The following is a 26,858-nucleotide window of genomic DNA, read 5'->3' on the forward strand; positions in this document are numbered from 1 at the left end:
AGAATATCAAAGCGTTCATCAATTTTTATTTTGCCTGTATTTTTCTTGTTTTGGATTTTTGTCACTAAAGGGCCAAACCCTGAGGGGTAAATAACATCACTTGAAAATGTTAAAAATATTGTAAAAACGAGTATTGTCTGAGAAAGAACATAGATAGCATTACAGATTATTCGCTTATTTAGATTATTCAGTTATGAAATTTTTTATTTAATATTTAGCCTTAGTTTTAATGTATGTCTTTGAAGTAGACAACTAGCGAACCTGGTGGCTGAGAGCTAAACTATTATTTTTTTATTAGTAAACATTTAAAAGTTTTATCATGTTAATTAGATTTAAATATTACATTTAGGCTAATTTGAAAAAAAATAAATTTTTGATCATAAAAGGTGAACCCTCCTATTTTTAAACTAGGCGAAACATACTTTTCTGCTGCACTAAGACCGTCCGCGGCTGTTTGTTTTTTAAGATTCTAAATCAAATTGTATTTTAAATATTTTCTTTAATTTTTTTTAAAACATAATAAATTACAGAAAAATAATAATAATTAATAAGATAAAATTTTTTTTATTTTTTTTTACATATATAGAATAGGTTATGATTAAGATGCAAAAAGCCGCGGACGGTTTAGATAAATAGCAGACAAATTATTTTAGTAGGGGGGAAGTAATATTTTACAATGAAATTGGGGTGAGTATTCATCCTCTTATCCTTTTTCCTTATGATCATAAATAATATTTAGGGGGCAAATGAAGAGGTCGTCAAATTTACGATGTGTTGCCCCCCAATGACATGGAGATTCCTATAACAATCATCTAAAAGAAACAAACTAGAATCATTACTAGAAATTATATTTGTCCATTTTCAACTATTAGGCTTGCACTTTTATAGGACTTTAAATATTTTCCTTTTTTTCTTGATGATTCCTACAATGATTAGGCATGTTATAAAAACGATACATATCTAAATCTGCTTATCTTTGTTGGTCAAACTGCCAGATTGTTTTTGCTTTGACTCTATTACTTGTGTCTCCATCTTATCAAATCTTTTCAAAGTGTATCTAAAAGTGAAGCTTTTCTATAATTAGGGTCTCTTTTCGTTAATTAAAACAAGTTAGAATTTTCCTATCTTATGTGAACAAATTATTCGATTGATCTGATTTTTGGAATAATGATTCCTAGAACAACAAAGTACAATGTCATAAGCGAAGCATCTCTATAATCAAGTCCTTAAACTGAAAGTATGTCCTTAAACAATATTCTGTATTTACGCAGTATTTGAACAAATTTACTTACAATTTTATTTCTACTTTTATACATTTATATTCTGATTATTCAGTTCTGACACTCTACAATTGTTATTGTTTGTTTGTCCTACCGTATCAGAGCTTCGCTTTTATTGATGTTGTCATCCTTGTTAACTGTAAAGCATAACTGTTGAAGGAAATATTTTAGATTTATGAATAGATAAATGACTGTGAAGTTTTTAAAAGCGAAGCTTTTCTATAATTAGGGTCGGTCCGTCCGTCCGTCCGAGATAGATAGCTTTTATTCGTTAATTTAGGCATGTTAGAATTGTCCTATCGATTTCAAACTTTGCATGATGATTCCTGTAGTAGTTGGGTACGATTTAGAAAGCGTAGCAACTCTATAATCATTACCAGAATGTCCGTACGTTTATTTTAAACATGTTGATTTTTCTACTTTATTAACAACAAATTTTCAAGAGTCTAATTATCCGTTTGATCTGATTTTTAAACTCTATAATCAAGTCCAAAAATGTAAGTATGTTCATAAACATTATCCTGTTTTTAAGCAGTTTTTCAACAATTTACTTACAATTTTGATTCGACATTTATACATTTATGTTCCGATTTTTCAGTTCAGATACTATACAAGTGTTAATGTCCGTTTGTCCTACTGTTTTAGTGCTTCGCTTTTATTGATGTTGTCATCCTTGTTAAATATAAAGCATAACTGTTAAAGGAAATATTTTAGATTTATGGATAGATCAAAATGACTCTGAAGTTTTATTTTACTATTTCTAATAATAGGATAATTGTGAAAGTTATATAGTAATGCAGGTAAAAAGAGTTCTCATAAAATGTAATAATTTTATTCGCTTGGTTTATAAAAATTTTTTAAAGCATGAATTCATTAATCTTTACAGAGAATTGTCCCATCGACTTCAAACTTTGAATGATGATTCCTATTACAATTAGGTACAATGTAGAAAGCGTAGCAACTCTATAAATGTTACCAGAAAGTCTTTACGTCCATTTAAAACATGCCGAATTTGAAATGTTAAAAAATGTTATCTTAATCCTATTCATATCATTCTCATTACAACAAGGTACAATATTATAACCGAAGCATCTGCATAATCATGTCCTAAAATGTAAGCATGTCCTGAAACAGTGTCCTGCATTTAAGTAAATTTCATCTCATTTATATACAATATTGAGTTCGTCACTCTATAAGTGTTTATGTTCGTTTGTCCTACCATTTCAGTGCTTCGCTTTTATGGATGTAGTCATCCTTGTTTTTTCTAAAAGATGAAGCACATAGCTCTCTCAGGGCATCTATTTGCCAGGCTTAATCACACAATGAAACTATTAAAAATTCATGGTTTATATATTTCCTATTGTGTAAAAACACCAAGAGAAAAAAAACCTGTAAAATACAATAATAAACTTTTTGATGAACTTGAAAAGTAAAAATGCACCGTAAGAAACCTAGGAGGACAATTAATAAAAGGATACTCTGTAATATATTTTTTAAAATATACATTATACTTTAAAGCCATGTCATGTGTCAAAAAACTACAATACACAACGCCCATTGTTTTTAACCACCCCTCTCTATCCAAAAAAAAAAATATCATTGGGGTAAAAAAATGGCATTGGGTGGATAAAAATCCAATATGGGTGGTAAAATTTTACGGTAATCAAGGAATAAAATCAAATTCCAATGAAAATAACTTAAAGGTGATATTGATTCTTCTATCTATAAACAACGTATTGTGTCCAATAAGAAATTACGCCATGCAATATAAATTACCAATGATAGGCCAGTATGACGTCATTTTTTATTCGACACTATATACTGTTTCTTCTATCTTAATTATTGGCCTCACAAATTTTCAGGTCTGTCTTGTGTTTTGTATTTTTTCTGTTATCGAAAAATTGTAAATTTGTTAGAAAACTTAAACCATAAATGAATAATTAATGAGCCAATAATACAAAAAAAAATATTTTTGGATGAACACTATTGAACAACAATGTTTTGTAATGCACCATTATGAGGATGATAGCCATCTATGTATAATATGTTTAAATTGGTAATTCTTATTGTTGGTCATCATAACCATATGCTAGATAGTCAAATGTGTATTTATATTAAATGTGTTATAATTCGTTCTTAGTGTTGGTCATTATATTCAAAAGCTTGATAGTCATATGTGCATGAATTGTTAAAACTTTATTTTTTCTCCAAGGTCATTATCAAAAAAGCGTTTCTATAAAACTGCTAATTTAAGAATAAAGAAATATGAAAATACGTTAAAAGTACGCCAGTAAATCTTGCTTTGTAAATAAGGTAAAGAGCAATTACGTTAGTTTAACTTTAGCAAAGCATTTAAAATGTTTAAATATTAAGCTTTTTATCGTTTTATTAACAATTTTGATATTATTTATATTATGTTTTCAATACCGCTTTGAAATATCAATAAAATTCTGTTGGAATTCACTTGGTTAATAGACCTTAACCATTAACTTTTAATTATTGATTACTACTTTTCCTTGAATATGGTAAAGTACCTTGAAAATCATACACCAAAAATTTAATGCCGTAAAATATCTTAACAAATTTTAAAAAAATATTTTTATAGGTACATATTATTACTATAAGTGTGAAGTAGATATTTTTTTGACATTATTCAAAATCCAGAAAAAAATGCAATATTTTTTATTGGATTGTTTTTATATGAAAGGAATGCTAGAATGCTATGGTAATTTAAAATATTGATATATAAAATGTATTCACAATGATTTATAATGAAAAATGACAATGAATTAATGCAAGTTTGAGTAAAAGTTTCAAAGGAATAAATATATTATTTAAATTTTATTCCCTAAAAGTTCCTATCGAATTTAAAAATAAGTTTGTTGATAGTTTTACCCCCCAAACCAGTGTATAATCCTTCGGGGCTCATAACCTAATCTAACCTAACCTGCCTTGAAGTAATAACAAAATACTACCCCGCCCCCCATTATTTTTATTTTAAGGGGAATTGACTTTACGGACACCACTAGTCTATCTTTCTAATATGAGCTTTTTTATTGTTCATGTGCATTCTTTAATCTAGACTTCTAAGCTGGATTCTTAAAAACTTTTTGGCTCACTGCCTCACTAAAATTAGTGAGGCTCGCTAAAAATTTTTGTAAAAAGTTCTCCAAAAAAGCATAAAAAATCTACAAAAATTAAATAAAATCATAAAATTTTTAAGATTTTTAATGCAATTTTGGAGGATTTTTTACAATAATTTTTAGTGAGCCAAAAAGTTTTTTTTAAGGAATCCACCTCTGATGTGAAAACAAAGTATGTCGTCCAAATAATAATGCAATTTTTTTCAATTATAATCATGAATGACGGTATCTAAGTTATTGGCAAAAATGACCTTAAACTTGAAATATGAAAAGTTTATGCGGTTCATCCAGACTTTTAAAACTTTAACAAATCAAGTGTTAAATAAGATCAACAGTTTTAGTATTTTTCAAGAAAATAAACCTTGAAAATAACAGGGTTTTTTTTTGGGGGGGGAGGGGAGAGGAAAAGTTGGTGCTCGACTGCTTTACTCACAATAAGGTGATTAATATATCAGCGGAAGGACTAAAATTAAACGGTAGACAGTTATTTATTTAGCTAATTCCAAAGCCAAAAATCAGTCATAACATTGACTTAGACTTCCCAACGAAATCATTAAATTGTGAGGATTGTGAAAGTATTTCACACACTTGCTTGTCAGATGGATTGCAACGTGAGGTTTGACCAATTTTGCTTATGCTAATATTTCAAACACGATTCATCAACTTAGAACTTACATTCCAATAAAAATTTATCTAAAATCAGGTACATGCTTTTTTCTTAAGTATATTAAAGATTGAACTATGTCTTTCATTATTGTGTATACATACATTCAGAATATTGTTATTCTATTAGACGTATATAATTATTGACAAACCAAATAGTTTTTACCCCGGAAGGGAGGTGACATTGGAATATAAAGCATATTGTTAACCAAAGTTTGATAATCTAAATCTAATTTGCTAGTGGCTTAAAAATATTGTTTAATAGTATCACAATATTTCGACCAAAGCTATTAATCTACAGAAGAGTAATATTGATATCATTTATCATCAATGGGGCCCTAAAATGTACCTCAAATTATCGTTCATTGTCTTATCCCTAAATACCCCTGATTATTACCTGGATAGTGGCGTATCTGGTTGGTGTATCGGGATAATATCATCTGTAGTGTAAACCTACGAATAATTAGAGGATAAGAATATTTGTCTAAACTGACCAAGCTAAATTAGCTTGATTCACTTCACTAAGAGGTGTGTAAAGATCCAGTTAATGAAACATATTCAGTTATTAGTATCGACTAATAACTATCATGAAATTTGGATTATGATTTACATAAAAAAAATTAAAGTTATAAAGGAAGAATTTGAAAATTAGACTTTTTAAAAATTTCTTTTAAATATTTTGACAAGAGTCTTACTATAAAAAAAATAAAAAATAAATTTTATCAATTTAAGAGACAAACATATAAATTTAACTGCTGTTAAAAATTGAGAACACAGTAAAATTGTCGGACTGATTATGACGTAAGAAAAAATTAGCCAATGAGAGGCCACTATAGATTTTACCATTGGTCAATAATGGCCTCTCATTGGCTATTTTTTTTGTTACGTCATAATCAGTCCGACACTTTTACTGTGTTCAAAATTGAAATATAACAACCATAAAGCTAGAATTGTGTTACATAATATTATTAACATAATATTCAAATTTTAATTTAACTACAAAATATTTTCTAAAATATTTCCTAATAAAAATTCTTCTCTTTTTATATTATTCAAACTTCATATTTTTATGATAACGTTTTGCTAAATTTTTATTTATTGTGTTTTTAATTCTTAATTTTCTCATCTTATCAGTTATTGGGTAGAATATAGTAACCCTATTTGCGGGTTAGTGTTTCTAAAAATCTCTTTTTAAACTAGTTAATAAGATCTTTACTCAAAGACAATCAACTTCTATAAATAAAATACCAGCTTATTTGATCATTACATCAGAGCTCGGCAACCGCGACTAAGCCTCAAACTTAAACCCATTTCGATGTTGTAATTGTATTTTAAAATAGGGATTGCCATTTTTGGTCAGGTTTAGACTTCCAGCTGATTTTTAGATTGTAAAATGTTTATTACCCTGTGGCTTACAGGCGGCTGAGGCGCGGCTGCCGAGCCCTACATTTCATAATCCAAACAAATTTTTGATTAAAAATTATGGAATCATTGTTTGTTTTAAAGGGAAGATTAGACAATTATAAGACAGACAGCCATTAATATTAAATTAGATTGATTATGAAATCTTAAAGGTTGTTCTATTTGTATTTCCTTGTTTCATTTAATTTAAAAATTTTGGATCATGGAAAGAAAACGAAGTAGCAGGTTTCGTCGTATTTACACAGTAGCCTTTCTACTATTTCTAACCCCTAAAGGGGGATCTAACCCTGCGGGGCCAATCTATTAACTCTTCGGAGCAATAATTAACATTTACCTAACCTAAAATAGCCTTTCAAAAGCTACTGTGAAAATACGAAGAATCCCGCTACTTTGTTTTCTTTCCATGATCAAAAATTTCACATAATTATTGCTTTTCACTAAAACTTAGAATACTAGTTAAACCAGAAGAAAAACAATTACCTTATTTAAAGCGCAAATCCACTCCTTAGTTTGGTTGTTTCTGTTATGGTGAACTAATTGGGGTAGATAAAGACGGTCACATGAACATTGCTGGGACATTGGGCTACATATAGCTTCTCCTTCCTAAATATATAGGTAAATAGATAGGTAGATGGCATATATATATCATAGGTGATACACTCGTAGTGGCCTCTTGGGGCATAAGAGTGAAGCGGTGAGTCTATAATCCACTTTCAAATTAGGTTTAAAAAGAATAATAAAAATAATTTGGGTGGAGAAGATATTTTTTTTTCTAGGATCGATTTCTCTTTAGAGGATGGAAGTACAATCCTACAAAATAGTGATAAACCTTCCCTGGAAATATAGAAAGAAATTTACTGTCGACTCAGCGATTAGTGAGATTGTTTGTTACATACACATCCTGTTACTTTTATATAAGAATAGCAGATGGGCAGGTACACAGATAGATTGATAGAAATATAGATGAATAGAAAGGAAGAGTTTGGTTTTTTATGTAGATGGAATGACAAATTTTTTTTAGGTTTTAATTAGAACATCTACAATATTGATAAATAATTATGTATTTAGCATGGGCCGTGATTTAGCAAATTAATTCCATTTGAAATTGCTTAAAGTGCATTTTTGAGGCGTAATGTTGGTTTAAAACTTGTTTTGTGCTGTAACTAAAGCGAAGTGGGTAAGAAGGAAATAAGTTGTAGGAAAATTTTCAATTAGAATTGCTTGTCAGAATCCTGAGGTGGATATATAATTTTATCTAATTTCTGTATATTTTTATGCGATTTTGTAGGATTTTTTATTGAGGCAGTGAGAATTTTTTTTAAGAATCCACCTCTGGTCCCTTGTTCCTGGTAGTCATAAAACGAATTTACTTACCCTAACAAAACATTGAGTAGAAGTGAGACAAGGTTGATTTAGAGTAACAACTGGATGGCATTCCCATTTCCAAGGGACCCAGCCATCTCGACACTTACACACCCCTCCTTTGGATATGTCTGTACTGTTCAAACTAAAATAGAAAGATAGAAATATTTCCAAGGGACCCAGCCATCTCGACACTTACACACCCCTCCTTTGGATATGTCTGTACTGTTCAAACTAAAATAGAAAGATAGAAATATTTCCAAGGGACCCAGCCATCTCGACACTTACACACCCCTCCTTTGGATATGTCTGTACTGTTCAAACTAAAATAGATAGATAGAAATATTTCCAAGGGACCCAGCCATCTCGACACTTACACACCCCTCCTTTGGATATGTCTGTACTGTTCAAACTAAAAAAAAGATAGATAGATATATTTTTATAGGACCTATCCTTAACGTGAGAATCGAAGTGAGATAACCACCCCCCTCACCTAAGCGTCTAACACTGCCCCTATGACCATCTTCCTTAACAATTGTCCCTAAGTATCAAAAAATGCTTTAATTTGCCTTGCCTTCTCACCCTTCATTGAAGCCAAAAATATGCATAGACGAAAAAAAAAATAATAACCCACCAAAACAATTTAAAGGGTATGATTTTAGTTTTACCCATGATTTGGATATAGAGAAGATGCGCTACTAAACTGGTGTATTAATTAGAACAGCAATTTTAGTGGTGTAGATGTCTGTCCAGAATAATGATTACACACTCATTCATTTACATGTAAATATAGAAATTAGATGCTTTAACTATGCTGTAGCATAAAAATACATTAATGAAAAGCAAAATTGTATTTTTATTAAAGCAAAGTTTGGTTATAGTTCCTTTCATGGCAACCCCTCTTAAGGGGCGTTTCGTCGTATATTCAGAGTATCTTTTGATAGGTTATTTTAGGTTAAGTTAAGTTGGGTTAGGTGATTGCCCCGTAGGGTTAAGCAATTGAAAATGCAGGGTTAAAGCCCCCCCCCCCCCACGCAGGTGCTGGAAATAGGGGAAAAGCTACTGTGAAAATACGACGAAACGCCTCTCAAAAGTCGTTGCCACGAAAAGGACTATACCACAAAGTTTTGTAGATTAGGTTTTCTCGTATTCATTCGAATCCGGTGGATAGGAACCGGTTCTCATCCATACGAAAAAACTATGTCTAGCATCGTATTATATCCAGCTTTCTACGAATATAAAAATGTACAATCATAAGATTAAAACCAGCTTTTTTTAGCCCGTGCCTACGGCACCTAGGGGCAAAAAACTGGTTTTAATCTTATAATTGTACTTTCTATATCCGCGGAAAGCCGTTTATAATACGATGCGAGAAATAACTATTCCTTGTGTAAGCACTTATTTTAATTATAAACTCTGTGAAAGTCTACCTTATTTATTTAAAATTGTGCATGCTGAATCTTTATGTGTTTAAATCAAAAACGGAAATACGCACACTGTGATAAATTATAATAAGTTATAAAATCAAATCATCCTAACAATGTGAAATGACGACTCCTGTGACCAATAGACACAATTCTCCAAGTGGTATGGATTACATTTTGTAAAGAAAATTCGTATATATATAAGCTTAATTGAACTCTTGAAATTCAAGCAATTTTATAACAAATTTCCGTCAATTTTTAATACATCAACATGAACTTCAATCTATTGACCAATAGTTTAAGGCATACCTGCATTTCATATGGTCCTTTGAACAATCTTCGTCCTTGTAGCATGGCTGAATTCCAGAAGTCAAATCCTAAACATTTATTAATTGGCGGATTTTTTTATTTTACATTATAAGATTTTTATGCTTTGTTTGTTTCGCCAAATGAATTTTACTTTGAAATCTTGGTCAATTTTCCCTTTAATAACTCTGTAACTGTTTTCTACAAGCTCGACATTAACAAAAAAATAGTTTTACTTTAAGAAAATATATTTATAAAACTAGTCAATTTAAAATTAGTTTTCTGTAAAAGATTGTACAATACATTACTGTTCTTTTTTATTTAAATTGATGTTAATCAGTTCTTACTAATATTTAAATTCGTTTTTTTTAGAATTAATCTACCTTTCCATGCCATTTTGCCAATATTCAATATTAACCAAAGCCCAATACATTTTTACTGGCAAATAATAAAATTCAAGACTTTAAGGTGTTAATCTTGTGATGTTAAAATTTAAATAGCCAAACTAAAATAAATCATAAAAACTGTATAGTAATTAATAACTGTAATTGATTGTATAATAATAAGTTGTATGTTTTAAAAGGACTCAAGAAAATCAATCGTATAGTTATAATATAATAGAATATAAAAGAAAAATCAAAGGATTAAAATTGTTTTTAGGCAGTTATTTCAAAATAAATGGCAGCACCAGAAATACTTAATTTTTTTAATTACCTCTTGGGGAAAAAAGCCCCTTGAGGCTAGGGGCGTATCCGCAGGTACTTTAAACAATGATTATAGTCATAATAAGTAACTAATCTTAACCTTACCTATCTATAAAGCTAAATGGATGAGAACCAAAAGTCAACACTACATAATGTAAACAAGGATGACAACATCCATAAAAGCGAAGCACTGAAACGGTAGGACAAACGGACATTAACACTTATAACATTATACTTTGTTAACACAGGAATCAATATACCAAAAATAAGATCAATCGGATGATTAGATTTGTTGTTAAAAATCAACATGTTTAAAATGGACGTACCGACATTCTGGTAATGCTTATTATTGCCACGCTTTCTAAATCGTACCTAACTACCAAAGGAATCACCATGCAAAGTTTGACAACGATAGGACAATTCTAACATGCCTAAATTAACGAAAAAAAGCTATATCTTGGTGACGGACGTACGGACGGACCGACCCTCATTATAGAAAAGCTTCGCTTTTAAAAATAATGCATATTTTTGTTGTTATATTATTGCACCCTCAAAAAAGTTTAAAATATTAGTGTTTACTTTGTGGACAGTCCATGAATCAATTTTCTGTCGCTGAGAAAGGGAAATTCAATAGCAGTGGCGTGCACAGGAGCATGTGAGCCTTTAGGAAGTGAATAAAAGGGATCTTGGACAAAGTAGCTTCGGACAAAGTAGCTTCAGACAAAGTATACTTAAGTAGCTTCGGACAAAGTAGCTTCAGGACAAAGTAGCTTCCACTGTTAATAATATTATTACTGTTGGAGACTATTTTTCTTAGGAAGCTACTTTTCTTAAGTTAAAGTCCTGAAGCTACTTTGTCCTGAAGCTACTTTGTCCGAAGCTACTTTGTCCAAGATTTTAAAAGGGAACACATTTACAAAATAGTAGTATATTAGTATAATTTTTGTTTTACTAGAAAGAATAACAAAATACATGTTTAAAAAGAAATATAATCTATTTTTCTTTTCCAATATACCTTTTTAGTGCAGGTAATTTGAATTGTCAATTTTTGAACCAAATTCAACTTTGAAATTGCACTTTTTACTAGTGCAGCTTCTTTTAGAATTGTTAAACGAACTGTCTAAACATTAGGATTATGTATAATTGTTCATGGGCACAGTGCGTTCGAAGGTGCTTTGACTTTTGTGTCAGAACCTAAATTGGGACATTTCATTACCCTAGGTTAGGTAACTTCATTTAACTTTTCAATAAAATATAAAAGTAGCCGTTTTTTGAGAAAATTAGATTTGAACATTTCATCAAGCTTAATTTTCATCCCCTAGGAGTTACCGCATAATCATGACAAGAAAAGATAAAATTATTTATTTAAAATTTTGAACAAGTTTGCTGTTATAAAGTTCTTCATAAAACCACTCCTGAAGTGAGTTGATTAATGGCCATTTTTAGCAGTTGCTTTGCTAAGGTCACGGAAATTCAGCCTTAAATAAATCATATATAGAGAGGTTTTATGAAAGACTTCATAAAAGCAAAGTTGTTCAAAACTTTAAATAAATAATGTTTGCTTTTCTTGTCATGATTATGCGGTAACTTCTAGGGGATGAAAATTGAAGTTTTAATTTTCAAATCTAACTTTGTCAAAAACGGCTGCATTTTAGATTTGATTGAAAAGTGAAATGAAGGTACCTAAGCTAGGGAAATGAGATGCACTATGTCCCAATTTAGGTTCTGACACAAAAGTCAAAGCACCTTCGAACGCATTGTGGGGGTTCTTCTTGGTAAGCATTTCCTCTATGGAGATTTCATCCTTGTTGCGAGCAATCTTACAGTAATCGATATTTTACTTTTTTGATGTTGCTTCAGATTTTCATGTACTCTAATAAGTGAGACTCGCTGCTGGCTAAGATATCGATACCTTCATCCACCCCATTTACCCAATTACCTCTCCTCCTACTGAATTAACGAAATCACCAATACATGAGGTTCATAATAGAAACCTAAATTGACGAAAAATTTTCCCGTGAATATATCTACGTATTATATATCAATTCTTATAGTACCGACAATTAGATATTGTAACACTTTTACATTAGGATACATTAGTATAATAAAAGTAATAATAACTTTTCAATTTACGTTAACCTTAGAAGAAGAAAAATCAAGGTTATAAATGTTTATTTGTGTTTTTGACGTTGTTAACTAGGTTACAACTTTACTCAAAACTTTGTCAGACAAAAAATATAGTTTCAGACAAGACATTATTATTACTTATTATTAGCATGCATAAGGTATTCTATCGAAGGAAAGCTAGAACATTTTGCTCATTATTAACATGACAAATTTTGATATTTAAGAAGCTTCCCTAAAAAGGGCAAACAGTTCAGCTATTTACGAAATATTTCATTCCCAAATAAAATTCCTAGGTTTGATAAAAATATTCATTGAAATGCAAAACCAATTTGCTGAATTGTTAGCGACTTCATAAGCTTCATTCATCCGGAATGACAGAAAAACGTAAATAAGGACGTAATTCAGACACATAGACAGACGGATATAAATTATTCTACCATGAATTATAGATATGATAACGCATGATAAAGCTCAATGATTTAAAAAGGCATAATTGTGTGTATAGCAGCATAATTCTAGTTCAGATTACTGTGGATAAAACTGTACTTGTTTTGATCCACTTATTATCAATGGAATATAGATATCTATAATACAAAGTAGAACGATGTCTGTCTGTCCGTCTGTCCGTCTGTCCGTCTGTCTGTCTGTCCCTTAAGATCTCGGTAACCACTGAACCGATCGGATTATACTCTTTAGGGTATCTACCTATTGGTCCTGTGGTGGTTTTAAGCTATTTTCTTGGGGGGTGGGACACCCCCAACCCCCCAAAAAACCAAAAAATCACCCCCCATTTTTTTATTTTTTTTTTTTTTTTTTTGAAGGAGATTTCCATGGTCCTTTACGATTTTCGCCATAATTTTTTTTATCACCTCTTGGGGCAAAGCCCCTAGAGGCTAGGGGCGAAGCCACTAGTGTATTAATAACAGGGCTACAGAGATTTACCAATGAACAATTAATTTTCTTTGTTACAAAATTAGAGTAAAACACTAGAGGGAGAAAGGGTTAAATAACTGTATTTCCCCATCGCATACATCGCAACCTTTCTATTGGGTCATTGAAAATCAACCAATGATGTCGCTTATATTAACACGGCCAAGAAGCAGAAAATATTTTAGAAGCAGACGAAAGAGGTCTTTGAAAAATGAAGGGAGGTAGTTGTCTGTATATACATCTATACTATAGATCTGTTATTTTAGCCAGCTTGGAGTATCTCTTTTTAGAGTATATGACAATCTGGTGCAATATCCAATCAATTATATATCGATTGTGAAAGCAAAGAAATTAAGGAGAAATAAATTATTTGGTTTATTTTGATTTAAAACAAATTAACCTAACCCTATATCCTTGACAATAACTAAAGAATTTGAAACTCATACTCGCGGTATTTTTAGTTGGAAAATATTTTTAACATAATAATAAGTACAAAATAATATTTATTCATTTGATTTTGATTTGGGATATTACGCATGGTGTTTATTTTGAGCCCTCTATCTTTCACACACAGAAAATGAGATAAAAAAAAACAGATGGGGGGGGGGTGTTCAACGCCCTCCCCCCCTCACTGTAAAGGGTTAAGTGAATCTTAAGTTAAGTTATTGATTGATTGGTTCAAAGTAAAAGTGAACATATTTATCCACCAATAATAAAAAGTATAAACAAAAGGAAGATTTTTGTTTCTAAAAAATATATTTTGTTATATTGCTACTTTCATCACTGACATAATTGATCTTGTTTATTATGTCAATCTGATTATTTTCAAGTGTATATTAATAATTTAGATTTATTATACATAAACAATACAAAAAAGAAATAATAAATGTGTATCAAAATAATCTTTATCTTAATTACTAGCGGTTGCGCCCCTAGAAGTTAAGTCTCTATTTTTGAAGGGTTAGTAATGAGCTGAAAATTCCTAAATAAAAATAATAAAATAGCCCAAAGCCATCCCCGGTCCTATGTTAAGGTTTCCTTTAAGGAAGAACTCAATCAGCTCGAAATCCTGAGCTACAGACAAAAGTTACTCCTCTATATAATAGGATCACAAGGATGACATTGTACATGTATAACTTTTTAATACACTAGCGGCTTTGCACTTAGCCTCCAGGGGCTTTCCCCCAAGAGGTAATTAAAGAAGAAAAAAAATAATTACCTATGGAGATGCCCCCACAAATTTTAAATAATTTTAAAAATATTGAGGGGGGGATTTTTTTCATTTTTATGGGGTTGGGGTGTCCCACCCCCAAAGAAAATAGCCTAAAACCACCACAGGACCAGTAGGTATATTCCCTGAAGAGTAGAATCCGATCGGTTCAGTGGTTACCGAGATCTTAAGGGACAGACGGACAGACAGACAGGCATATGAAATATCTTTGTGTACAACTCTTTTGAATTCTAAAAGATTTTTTGTGTTTAGTGTCAAAAAGTCATTTTTGTAATTGGTACGTATAATCTTATTTGAAAAATTACTTCATATACACCAAAAAAAACAATATCTTTTGATAGATATATTTTAAATAATCCACTAATTTTGAGCTCGAAAACCTTTGTGGGGTGGGGGGTGGGGAGATTCCGCACGTCCCCCCCCCCACCCGAAAAAAAAGCACTAAACTTACCGCAAACGCTACAAAGAGGAGAATAAAATATAGATTTCTCATCATTTTTGTCATTTTATTTTATCATTCATATCTGAAAATATTAGTGATCTATTAATTTTTTTTATCAAAAGGTTTCTGTACTACTTTATACCAGTTTAAAGTAATTTTAAATGTAAATCTGAATGGTTGGTAATATCCATTTTTAAGAAATATTTATAATGATTTCCATTTTAGATGTATAGGATATATGTTTTTTCAGTTGATTTCCAAATAGCAGAATTAGAAGAAAACTAATGGGAAATAAAATTTATTTCTTATGAAAAAAACTGTTCACAACATAACCGTTCTAAAAGTTATTTGTCATAATGTTGTTTGTTATTTATGGTATTTGGCTGGAGGTATAGGAGTTTCTGGAGACTTGGTGGATCAGAACCTGGAGAATCAATCTGGAACCTGTAATTGATCTAAACAACTAATTTTATATTGCTTTGTAAAATTATTTTCTAAAGAGTTGTTGAAGTAATAAATGTTCTTTACCTGGATACACTTTCCTAGATTTCTGCTATCCTTTGCCTGCTTAAAGATGATGGTATTCAAAAACTTCAATTCACACAGTCGTCTCAATACTCCGTTGAAAAATCAGATAGCTATGGCTTTTATAAGAAGTAAATTAGATATAATTAGTGGGTGGGGAAAGGAGCATTCAGCCCTATTCCTTTGACTCTTCAGGATTAAAAGATTCTTTATCCGAGAAAATTTAATTTAAACAATAAAATTTTTGCTATTATTCATAGCTGTTTTGAAAAACATGATATTAAAACGAAGACAGATTTATATGCAAGGTTTATGTGTCTAAAAAAAGTGTGTTTATCTATTACAGTAAAATATTGTATATTAATAACAACAGCTTAACAATACATATTTGTCTCTAAATAGCAAAGCAATCCTTCAATAAAAGTAACAGTATGTCTGTGTGTCTGTCTTTGTTTACCGAAGGATCTCACTAACTGATCCGAAATGATTTTCTTTACAGTGAAGCTTCTCTAGGTTCCTGGGAAGGTTTATAACTATGTTTGGGAAGGATACCAACACCCTCCCATGAGAAAACGTCTCTTGAAAAAATCTCCCTTGAATAAAATTGATAGACAAAAATCTATCAGAAGTTTTGCTAAAATTTAACATTTACAGTTTTAAATAAATCCTGTAAAAACTAAAAAGGTATTATATTGTTATGAAAAGCATAAATCTTTACACAAATATAAATAAATCCTATATTATGAAATAATAGAATATTTATGTGATTTATCTAGGATTACAGAAAAGAAATTGTAATAATAATCTAAGAAGCTAACATTGTTTTCTCAGTATGGATTAGAAACCGATTAATATCCACTGGATAAGAAGCAGTCCTAAAAATACTAAAAAATCATGTTTTGTATTATAATATAGACAATTTGCTACAAATAATAAAATAAAATTCATCATATTCATCATATTAATCTTATAAATGTGCATTCCCATATAAACCACCCCTTAAATAGTGGATGTAAATATTCATTTATTTCCCGGAGGTAGTCATTTTTAGAAGATTTTGAAATTTTTTTGGAAGATTTTTGAATTTTTACTAATTATTAAAAGAAACTTGATATCAGGGATATAAATGATCATAACCGGGAAATAAATGAAAATTAAAAACCAAAATTAAACCACATTTTAGCATAAAAAAATGAGTTTTTTGTTTAAATGAGAATGATATTCCTGTCCAGTTTTTTATCCGCGGAATGCTGTCAATATTTGATGCGATAAATATCTGTTAAAATCTCTTTAGCACAATAACGTACAAGAACAATATCTCCACGAGCAGAAATATTTTAAGAAGAAAAAAAACAGTCATCTTTAATACAGTTCTTTAAAGGGCAAATTGCGAATATGGTCTAGGTACAAGGCGGAAAACAGTAAAAGTGTCTGACTATGACGTCAGAAAAAATTAACAATTAACCAATGAGAGGCCGCTATATATTTTACCATTGTGAATACTGGCTTTTCATTGGTTAATTGTTAATTTTTTCTGACGTCATAGTCAGACACTTTTACTGTTTTCTACAAGGCGGGATTCTGTTGGAGTGTTGTTAATGAACATTAATAATATTCCTTTAATATGACATAGTAACGTTAGTAACATATTAACGTACACAGTACACTAAACTTATTATATCCATTATTGCTAGAGGGAAAATCAAATCGTTTTAATAATCCTAATTTTTAAATTGTATGAAAAAAATATAAAAAAAAACTTGATGAATCACATCATCTATTTTTATAACTTATTATTTTACTTTTCATTGCACATATTCTTGAGTTGTATAAGTGCTTGCGTTAATCGAAGTTTTTACAAAACAAAATTGTGAAAAAAAGATAATTATAGCACCAAAACTTAAGTAATAAATATTAAATGGGCTAAAAGTAGTACACATATGTACTAGGATAACAGTTATTGATGAAAATGTCAATCTTAAAATATCTTATTACATATTTTGTTCAAAACAAGGCAGGCATACGAATATAACACACTTTTACTTTAAAAAGGTATTCGCATTAAAAATGATGTTTGCAGATTTTAGAGGCAAAGTATGGATGATTTTCATTGGGAGAATGGAAAAAAGTTATTGGTGTATTTCCTAATTTTAAATGCTTTCAACACCGTATAAACATATATTTTTAATACCATGACTTAGGCAAACTTTATGAATGTTTTACAGACATGAAAGTAATTTTTTGCATAGGTTATTTTTAAAACAAGAAAATATTGATTTATACAGTTAGAAAACTTGTACCTAATAATTCTTGAAAACAAATCAATGTCCAAGTATAGATAGATACTTATAATAATAGAGTTGCTTTGCTTTATTTCGACAAATTTTCAGTTTTTTGTGTGAATTATCATGCAATGTTTGAAATCGATTGAACGACCCTAACATGCACAAATTAAGAGCTATCTTTTACAGACATACGGACGGAAGAACTGCAATGTATAAAAAGCTTCGCTTCAAAAAAGTGTATGTAATATGTATTTACTTAATGTGACCTTCTATTGCACTTGCCAAATTTAAAATTGGTTCCTATGCTACCTTTACAATATTATAGTAACATGACTGTAATATAGGCAAATATTTAACAGTAATTTTAAAGGCTTAAATATCTTTGGGGATATATAGGTAATGTAATTCATGAGTGATTGCAAGGTTTTTATAGATATCAATCTATTCCATAAGCGTACAGGGGGGTATCAACAGCCCCATTAAGAATGTGTAGGGCTGCGATCACCTTTTTTAACCCCCAAAAGGCTTCAAACCCCCATTTTAAACTCTGTGAACGCCTTTAATTCTATCTAAATATCTACCTATTAATAAAAAATCAGTGATTTAAATGGATAGGACAACGGCCGATAATTTGATGCACAACCTAAATGATGATATAAAAAATTACCCTTTCTGTAGATTACAATTTGTCGTTTTAAAAGTTTTAGACACTCAACTTAATGAAAAATAAAAAATAAAAATTAATCAAAAGTCCCCAAAGTTGTTAAGCCAACGAAAAAGATACCAGTATTATAAAACTTTGGGTATTAGTGTTAGAAACAGTCCAATGTCCTATCCCTCCCTGACAAAAAGCTGTGTATATTAATTTAATTTTGTGTGCTATTTGCAAATGCTTTGTTGAAGTTAAACTGTAATAAATAAAATTAATTAAAAGATTCTATTTCGTAAAATCACTACTTATATTTGTACTATTATAAGTAACTTTGTAGTCATATAAAAGTAAAAGTACCTTTCCCATCTTATTTAAAGCAAAGCTTTTATATACAATTCAATGGGTCCTTAAGTCTGTAACGAATCGTTCATATTTTCAATTTAGGCATGTTAGTTAAACCAAATTTCCAAGATATTGTTTTTACAATGAGGCACAATTTTTTTGCATTTCCACCTTAATATTGCTTATTTCAGAAAGTCATTAAAAATTAACTTTACATATCATGGAATCTTTAAAATTGTAATTATTAGACAGATGTTTTAACCATAGCACATCTACATTCTTTCCATGCAATTTTGCGACAGATTAAAAAAATTAAAGATTAAAATGTACTAACTTCTTAGTAGTATTCTGTTTTATTCAAGTACTTTCAATAGAAAGTTTTTTTAAGCTTTACTTTTATATATGTTGTCATTTTGGTCAACAATATTAATTTAATTTACATTATTGTATACATCAACCTAACAGTTCACAACAAGAATGTATCTTTAAATGATTGCCATGATATGTATATTTGTAGTGCATCATATGTGTACATAGGTTTGATTAGTTGATACTGCTTACTTCCTTATAATCTCTTGGGATACAAACATTAAGATATATACAGGGAAAAAGGGACAAAGTAAATGTGGTTAGCAAAGAACAGAGGTGGATTCTTAAAAAAAAATTGCCCCACTAATCACTTAGTGGGGCAAAATTATTTTCGTGAAAAATCCACCAAAATCGTTATTAATAGACATTTATTGCATCGTATTATAGACAGATTTTCGCGAATAGTAACATAAAGGTTATAAGTTTAATTACAGTTTTGTTATGATGTTTATTTCATTACTCGTAAAAAATTGTCTAAAATACGATACTATACGTGATTTTTTAGTATGCCTTAAAACCAGTTCTAATATGGTTTCGTAGCTACACTGGAAATTAATTTAATTTGAAAAAAAAAGTATAGAGAGAGGATTTTTTTATTACTGATAATAAAAGGAATATCAACTGATTTTAAAAGACTTATCTTTATAACCTATAACTGCTTTAGCACTTTTATATTTTACATTTGATAATATTTAATCAGTTTATCAATAATACAAAGTAGAATGATGTCTGTCTGTCTGTCCGTCCGTCCGTCCCTTAAGATCTCGGTAACCACTGAACCGATTGGATTCTACTCTTCAGGGTATATACCTATTGGTCCTGTGTTGGTTTTAAGCTATTTTGTTTGAAGGGTGGGACACCCCCCTCTCCCCCCCCCCAAAAAAAAATGGAAATTACCCCCCTCCCCCCCCCAAAAAAAAAATTAATTTTCTTGGGAACACATTAGACTATGAGCAGCACCAGTAGTACCTTATTTTTTTTTTAATTATCTCTTGGGGCAAAGCCCCTAGAGGCTAGGGGCGAAGCCGCTAGTGTTAATCTAAAACATAATGTTTTAATTGTTATCACCAAAGATAGAAATACTAGTATTTTTCAGAGATAAAAATCTTTCTACATTTTCGCATAGATATAGAAAGATGCATTGATTAGTTAGTTACTTCCCTTCCATCCCATGGGTTTACGGCACTTCACATTCTAAATTTCAATATCAACCCTCATGAGACAAAGTCAAGATACACTGGTGCATTATCATTTACAATATAAAGGGATGTGTAGTTGGATAGATATAATTTGATTTTTTTATAATTTTATAATTTTTATAATTTTTGTTTGGGGGGAGGGTATTTTTCATTTTTTGCGGGGGTTCAAGGTGTCCCACCCCCCAAGAAAATAGTTATAAACCATCCTGGGACCTATGAAAAGCTACCCTGTTAAGGAGAACCTAATCGGTTCAGACACACAAACACACAAAAACTCAGACAAACAGACATCCTGTTACTGTAGTTTAAATGATTTGATTTATTGAAAATGAGATAATTACAAATGATTTTATTATTAGGATGGTAATCTTTCGACTAATTAATTTTTTTTGAGGGGGGTGATTTTTTCTTTTCAGGGTGGTGATTTAATTATAGGTTCAGAAAACTAAATATTCACTTATATCTCAAGCGGATATCTCCCCCCCCCCCTTTTACAAAAAAATAAAACTTTAAAACCCGTTTTTCCTTAATTCTTATTATATTAAAGGATTAAAACCATATTACATATTATAAAAATTCCCAACGCCCATGAAAAAAAGGATATTAATGTTTAATTTCTATCTGGGGTAAGTGGGTTAAATTAAAAATACTTTTTTATAAAAAAAAACATTTTATCTATAATACAATGTAGCATGATGTCTGTCCGCCCCTTAAGATCTCGTTGACCACTGAACCAATCGAATTCTACTCTTCAGGGTATATTTGGTCCTGTGGTGGTTTTAAGCTATTTTCTTGAGGGTGGGACCTCCCCAAAAACAAAAAATCCCCTCCCATTTTTTTTGTTTATGTTGAAGTTAGTTCACATAAAACTACTGGCAGCACCAGTAGTACTTATCTTTTTTTAATTACCTCTTGGGGCACAGCCCCTAGAGGCTAGGAGTTACAACTCAAACAAAGAGTGATGTCCCGCAAATGAATTAAAAATTTGGCATTGCATTTAAACATGTTGAATATAGGTTAGAGTTAAAAATAATCAAGATGAGTGTTTTTGTTGATAAACTTTTATTGTTTTTTGTCATGGGTTTTTTACTGTGAATTTTTTGTAGTTAGAATTTCTATTAATAGGTCCTAAAGTTTAAGTTTAGGTATTAAAACGAAAGGACTTCAAATCAGAGGAGCATTGAAGTTACCCTGGCCAGATTTAGGTTGGGTAAGTGTTAGAATCCCTGCAAGAGCTAGAAACAATTTTCTTGCAAATAAGGGGAGAATACGGTGGTCAGGAAGTAGAGTGAAAGCACCTGCTATTTTTTTTTTTTTTCTATGCATACATTTGATTTTAATTCTTATATTGATAAATAAAAATACCTTATCACCTATCTATCAAGAATATCACAACAATTGACAATAAATGAATAATAATAATCTCTAAACAGAAAAGGCCATAATTTTATATGTTTTAAATGAAGAAAACATACTTAACTGACATCCTATTACAACTTGAGTCTTATGCTTGAACAACTATTTCAAATTTTCAATCAGGACCTTTTTATTTTGCTTACAAAGTCCACAATTCTTTGGAAAGTCATAGAAAAAAAACACACATACCATTGAAACACACATAATGACCTTTAAATTCTACTTTTGAATATATATACGTGATATTTATATTTGTCTGAGCACGAAACTTTTTTTCTAATAAAGTTATTTTTTTATTACTTGTAGAAAAAAAAATATAACATCTTTCTTTTATCAATCCCTAAATTTTCATGGGGAAAAAAACAAATAAATGGAATATGTATTCATTAAATAAATAAAATAAATAATTGTTATCACAGTAAATGATGAAATGGTACTACTAAAAGAATTTTACCTGTCTATTTATTTCCCTCTCCTTCTCATTCTCTCTCTCTTTCTCTCTCTCTCTCTTTTTCTCTCTCTCTCTCTCTCTTTCTCTCTCTCTCTCTCTCTCTCTCTCTCTCTCTCTCTCTCTCTCTCTCTCTCTCTCTCTCTCTCTCTCTCTCTCTCTCTCTCTCTCTCTCTCTCTCTCTCTCTCTCTCTCTCTCTCTCTCTCTCTCTCTCTCTCCTCTCTCTTTCATTCCCTATCCCTTTCCCCTCTCTTTCTTTCTCTTTCTCTTTTCTCCCCTTGTTTCTAGAAAAGCCGGAATATTAGAATGACTTCTACCTCCTTTTCCATTACTTTTGGTGTCCACACAACACTGCAACACTGCATGGATTAAGATAGAACATATCCAATTTAAAAAGACCTTACTTTCAAATAAGAAAATATTCAAAGAATATCATGCGAGCCGTACAAGATATCTTTAATGAGAGAAAAACAGCAATTAAAATATTCATCATTACGCATGAAAGATTGAAAATTTGTTTGGTAAATTTTGCTATTTCTAATTTACTTTCTTGCTTATGAAAACACCTTATATGTTATATTCTCCGTAGCTTAGACTCCCGGAAACCAAACACAAAATAGGTGTGACAGTAAAATAACCAAAAAAAATACCAGGAAAAGCAAAGAAGTCCAATGGGGGGGGGGTAAAGGGGAGATTACCCCCCCCCCTAATGAATTTTTTAGTGCCGTAGGCACCCCCAAACTGTGGAAGTTTGAATTTTCATCCCCGTCCTAAAAAAAATGCTTTGCGGTCCTTGCCTATATGATATAAAGATACCCACCCAACAAATGAATTTGGGGGTACCCAAAATTCTGAATTTTGAATTTTAACCCCCCCCCCAAAAAAAAAAAATGTAAAAGCTTGGACGCCCCTAAGGAAAAGTATATATGTTACATGGTTTCTTAAACTATAAATTAAGAACCTTTAGGTTAATTTTCTGCTAACTACCATTAATGATAGCCACTATCGTATAAAAAAAAGATTTGAGTTTTATTTTGTTAATGAATGTTACTTTAATAGATGGGATACTTGATAGACCAATTTTATTATTCTTTTCAATGGAAAGCTTCTATAACAAATCTTATTTAAAATGCTTTCCGATGAAACATTAAAGAAACATAGCACTCCTTACCCCAGAAAGTGTTCATGGTTTTTAAACCAATAGCTCACTTGCCATGCTTTCTCTCGGAGGTTCAACATTACAGCATATTAAATCCATATTCGGGCAAAATGATGAATAAATAAAATCTTATTTAGAAATTTTGGATCATGGAAAGAAAACTAAGTAGCCGATTTTGTCATATTTTCACAGTATCTTTCCTCTTTTTCTAGCCCCTGTGGGGCCTATTTCCTAAACCTGCAGGGCAATCATTAGCATTTACCTAATCTAGTCTACAGTAACCTGCTTTTTGAACATTTTCAAGAAACATTCAAATCAAATATTATATCTTATATCTACATTATGTTCCTAAATATAGAATATACGTATTTGAATTGACCATATGAATATATTAAAATCGATGCACTATAGCTGTTTAAACTTTCATAAAGTTTTGTTCAAATTTATATTACATTCCTTAAAACAAGAAAAATCAAGCTAAAACTGTAATTTATAATAATTTTGAACCAAAAAGAATGCTAGGGAAATTTTAGGATCTACTGCAGTTCACGGTAAAATATTGCTGGTAACGAATACTGCCAAAAATCTATGAATTTTAAAGGCTGCTAGCTGCCGAACGGCTGAACGTACAGATCATGCCCGCACACTGTTTTAAGCAGGAAGGCCTACAAATAATCTGGAATAGCCATAAATCAATAATGCATAATTATCTCGCAGTGCAGAGATATGCGCGAAAAAGACCTATTTTACGCGTTTTTTCTTCAGTGAAGCTTTCCCTGTGCATCATTGGATCTCGGCTATTCCAGTTTATTTGTAAGCCTTCTTATACCGCTTAAAATGGTGTGCGGGTATGATCTGTACGTTCAGCCGTTTGGCAGCTAGCAGCCTTTAAAATTCATAGATTTTTGGCAATATTCGTTACCAGCAATATTTTACCGTGAACTGCAGTAGATCCAAATTTTATTTATCGGCCATTGTCCCATCCAGTTCTGTGTAGCCAATGTTTAAGTGGTTTGTCAGTGTCTCATAAGAGAATACTAATTAACCCCTGCAGATGTAAACCAGTGTTTCTGGATAGGAAGATAATGAATATATATAGATGGGTAAAAAAACAAATAGATAGATTGATAAATAACAGAATTAAACAAAAAATCAGTGTTTGATTGTAAGTTGAGTAAAGATAGATGGATAGATAATTATATGAAAAGGTGTAAACTGTACAAGACAATTTTGTTAGCTGATTATAGATGAATAGTCAATTAGACCTATAGATGAAAAGAACTATATATTAATTATAATTGAGATTCTTTTTATGAAGTTTTATGTAAGACTAAAAAATACTAAATGTTTACATAATAAAATCCGAAAACTTGAAGATGATTGTGAATAGTTATTTATCACATCGTATTATAGACAGTTTTCCGAAGATATTGAAATGAAAAGCCATTGGATATTAATCGGTTTCGAATAATTACGAGAAAGTATATTCTCGTATTCATTCGAATCCGGTGGATAGAAACCGGTTCTCATCCATACGAAAAAACTATGTCTAGCATCGTATAATATCCAGCTTTATACAAATATAAAAATGTACAATCATAAGATTAAAACCAGTTTTTTAGCCAGTGCCTTCGGCACCTTGGGGCTAAAAATACTGGTTTTAGTTCTATAATTGTACATTCTATATCCGCGGAAACCTGTTTATAATACGATACGAGAAATAGCTATTATTACTTTTTGGCCCTTATAAAGCATAAGTATAAGTTTTTAAGTTTTTATAAAGAATTTTAATGTTAGAGGTAGATTTGAAATCTGCATCAAATTTTAGGGATTTTTTTCATAAAATTAGTTTTTTGTATAATTCTTTATTTAAAAGCGCAAATACAATTTAAGTTAATTAATTTTGATTGATTGAATGATGTACGACACTTAAGCTTCTCCAATCAGAGCGCAGATAGTTTTCAATCCACCAATCACAGATGTCAAAATTGATTAACTTAAATTGTATTTTCGCTTTTAAATAAAGAATTATACAAAAAACGAATTTTACAAAAATCCTTAAAATTTGATGCAGATTTCAAATCTACCTTTAACATTAAAATTCTTTCCAACTTATATATCTTAATGAGTATTGATAAACACTTATCTAACCCCAATACTACTTTATGGATATCAGGAATGAATAATTAATCACCTTTTTGTCATACCAATGTCTGCGCTTCTAGCCCCTAGGTTAAGATAATTATATTTGAAGATACATCTAACCAAAATATACCTTCTGATATACAAAGGACTAATACCGAGCTTAAAGTAGTCCGTAAATTTAAATTTCTTCATGAATTTCTATTAAAAACAAATAATAGTTATTTATCACATCTCGTGATAGGCAGCTTTCCACGAATTTTAAAATGAAGATTAAAACCAATTTTTTAAGCCCCGATAACCGGGCTAACAAAACTGGTATTAATTTTAAGATTTTTCATTTATTTTTTATTGAAAATTTTCCAAAAATTTAAGCCAGCTTTTAATAAAATTTGAACATTTTGCCCATGTATAAATTCCATAGAGTAGTTTTGCCACTAAAAAAAATCTTTATACATAGTTAATATTCATGTCACTGCAGTCTCTTGAGAAAACAATTACATATGTAACAATGTGTATCACAAATACTTGGTCAAATAATTGCGGATTTGTATCAATTTGAACCATGCAATATACATTTATAAATGTAAATGTCAAATTCTATAAGTCAGACATATGTCTACTTGAAATAAATCCAATATATCTTTGACGATGGAAATTTGAAACCCACGGGTCAATATTTCTCAGATATTCCCCCTATCTACGAACGGTCCAAAGTCGTTGATAATAATTAGGGAAAGGGTTGAAAATGGACATGAAACAGAAATATTAAAATCTTTTCTAAATTTTTACGATCCTGAAAGTTAATATTTACTGATATTTTCCAATAAATTTTTTCGTTCCGTCAAAATTTGGAAAAATAGCCAATATAGCTGTCTAGAAAGAACACGAAACCTCTACACCTAATATTTTCTCAGTGTTTTTTTTTACTTTTTATACAAATTTTTTTTAAAAATTAAATATTGATGAGTTTTTTATTTTTATAGAATGAATTATAAAAAAAATAATATTGGTTGATTGGTTTTTGCGATATCAGAACTCAGAACCATATCAGTTTTACTTTTAAACAATTCAATAAATATGAAAACTTTAAAAATTAAATATTGATGAGTTTTTTTTATTTTTTTAGAATGAATTATAAAAAAATAATATTGGTTGATTGGTTTTTGCGATATCAGAACCATATCAGTTTTACTTGTAAACAATTCAATAAATATGAAAACTTAGATATAAAATTTGTATAATAGATAAGACTTTTAAATAATTTATTCTCCCCTTTCTTTATT

The 26,858-nt window shown here is 30.4% G+C and overlaps 2 protein-coding genes across 2 annotated transcripts in view; one reads left to right on the top strand and one right to left on the bottom strand.

Moving 5' to 3' along the window:
* The window catches only part of LOC145324687 (uncharacterized), a 54,693-nt gene extending 39,575 nt beyond the window's left edge, over positions 1 to 15,118 (bottom strand). Inside the window, exons 1-5 of the mRNA XM_080167280.1 lie at positions 15,044 to 15,118; positions 9,604 to 9,671; positions 7,883 to 8,015; positions 6,989 to 7,111; positions 5,484 to 5,539 (exon numbers count right to left, since the gene is read on the bottom strand). Coding sequence (XP_080023406.1) covers positions 5,484 to 5,539; positions 6,989 to 7,111; positions 7,883 to 8,015; positions 9,604 to 9,671; positions 15,044 to 15,097 — 434 coding nt within the window. The 5' untranslated portion in view covers positions 15,098 to 15,118. The remainder of the gene's footprint in view (positions 1 to 5,483; positions 5,540 to 6,988; positions 7,112 to 7,882; positions 8,016 to 9,603; positions 9,672 to 15,043) is intronic.
* LOC145324686 (glutamine--fructose-6-phosphate aminotransferase [isomerizing] 2-like) overlaps positions 5,592 to 26,858 on the top strand; it is a 181,468-nt gene continuing 160,201 nt past the window's right edge. The window contains exon 1 of the mRNA XM_080167279.1: positions 5,592 to 5,614. The gene's annotated coding sequence lies outside the window, so the exon portion shown is untranslated. The remainder of the gene's footprint in view (positions 5,615 to 26,858) is intronic.

The sequence above is a fragment of the Acartia tonsa genome, chromosome 7 (assembly GCF_053477335.1).
Source record: "Acartia tonsa isolate MP-2025a chromosome 7, ASM5347733v1, whole genome shotgun sequence".
In the NCBI taxonomy this organism is placed as follows: domain Eukaryota; kingdom Metazoa; phylum Arthropoda; class Copepoda; order Calanoida; family Acartiidae; genus Acartia; species Acartia tonsa.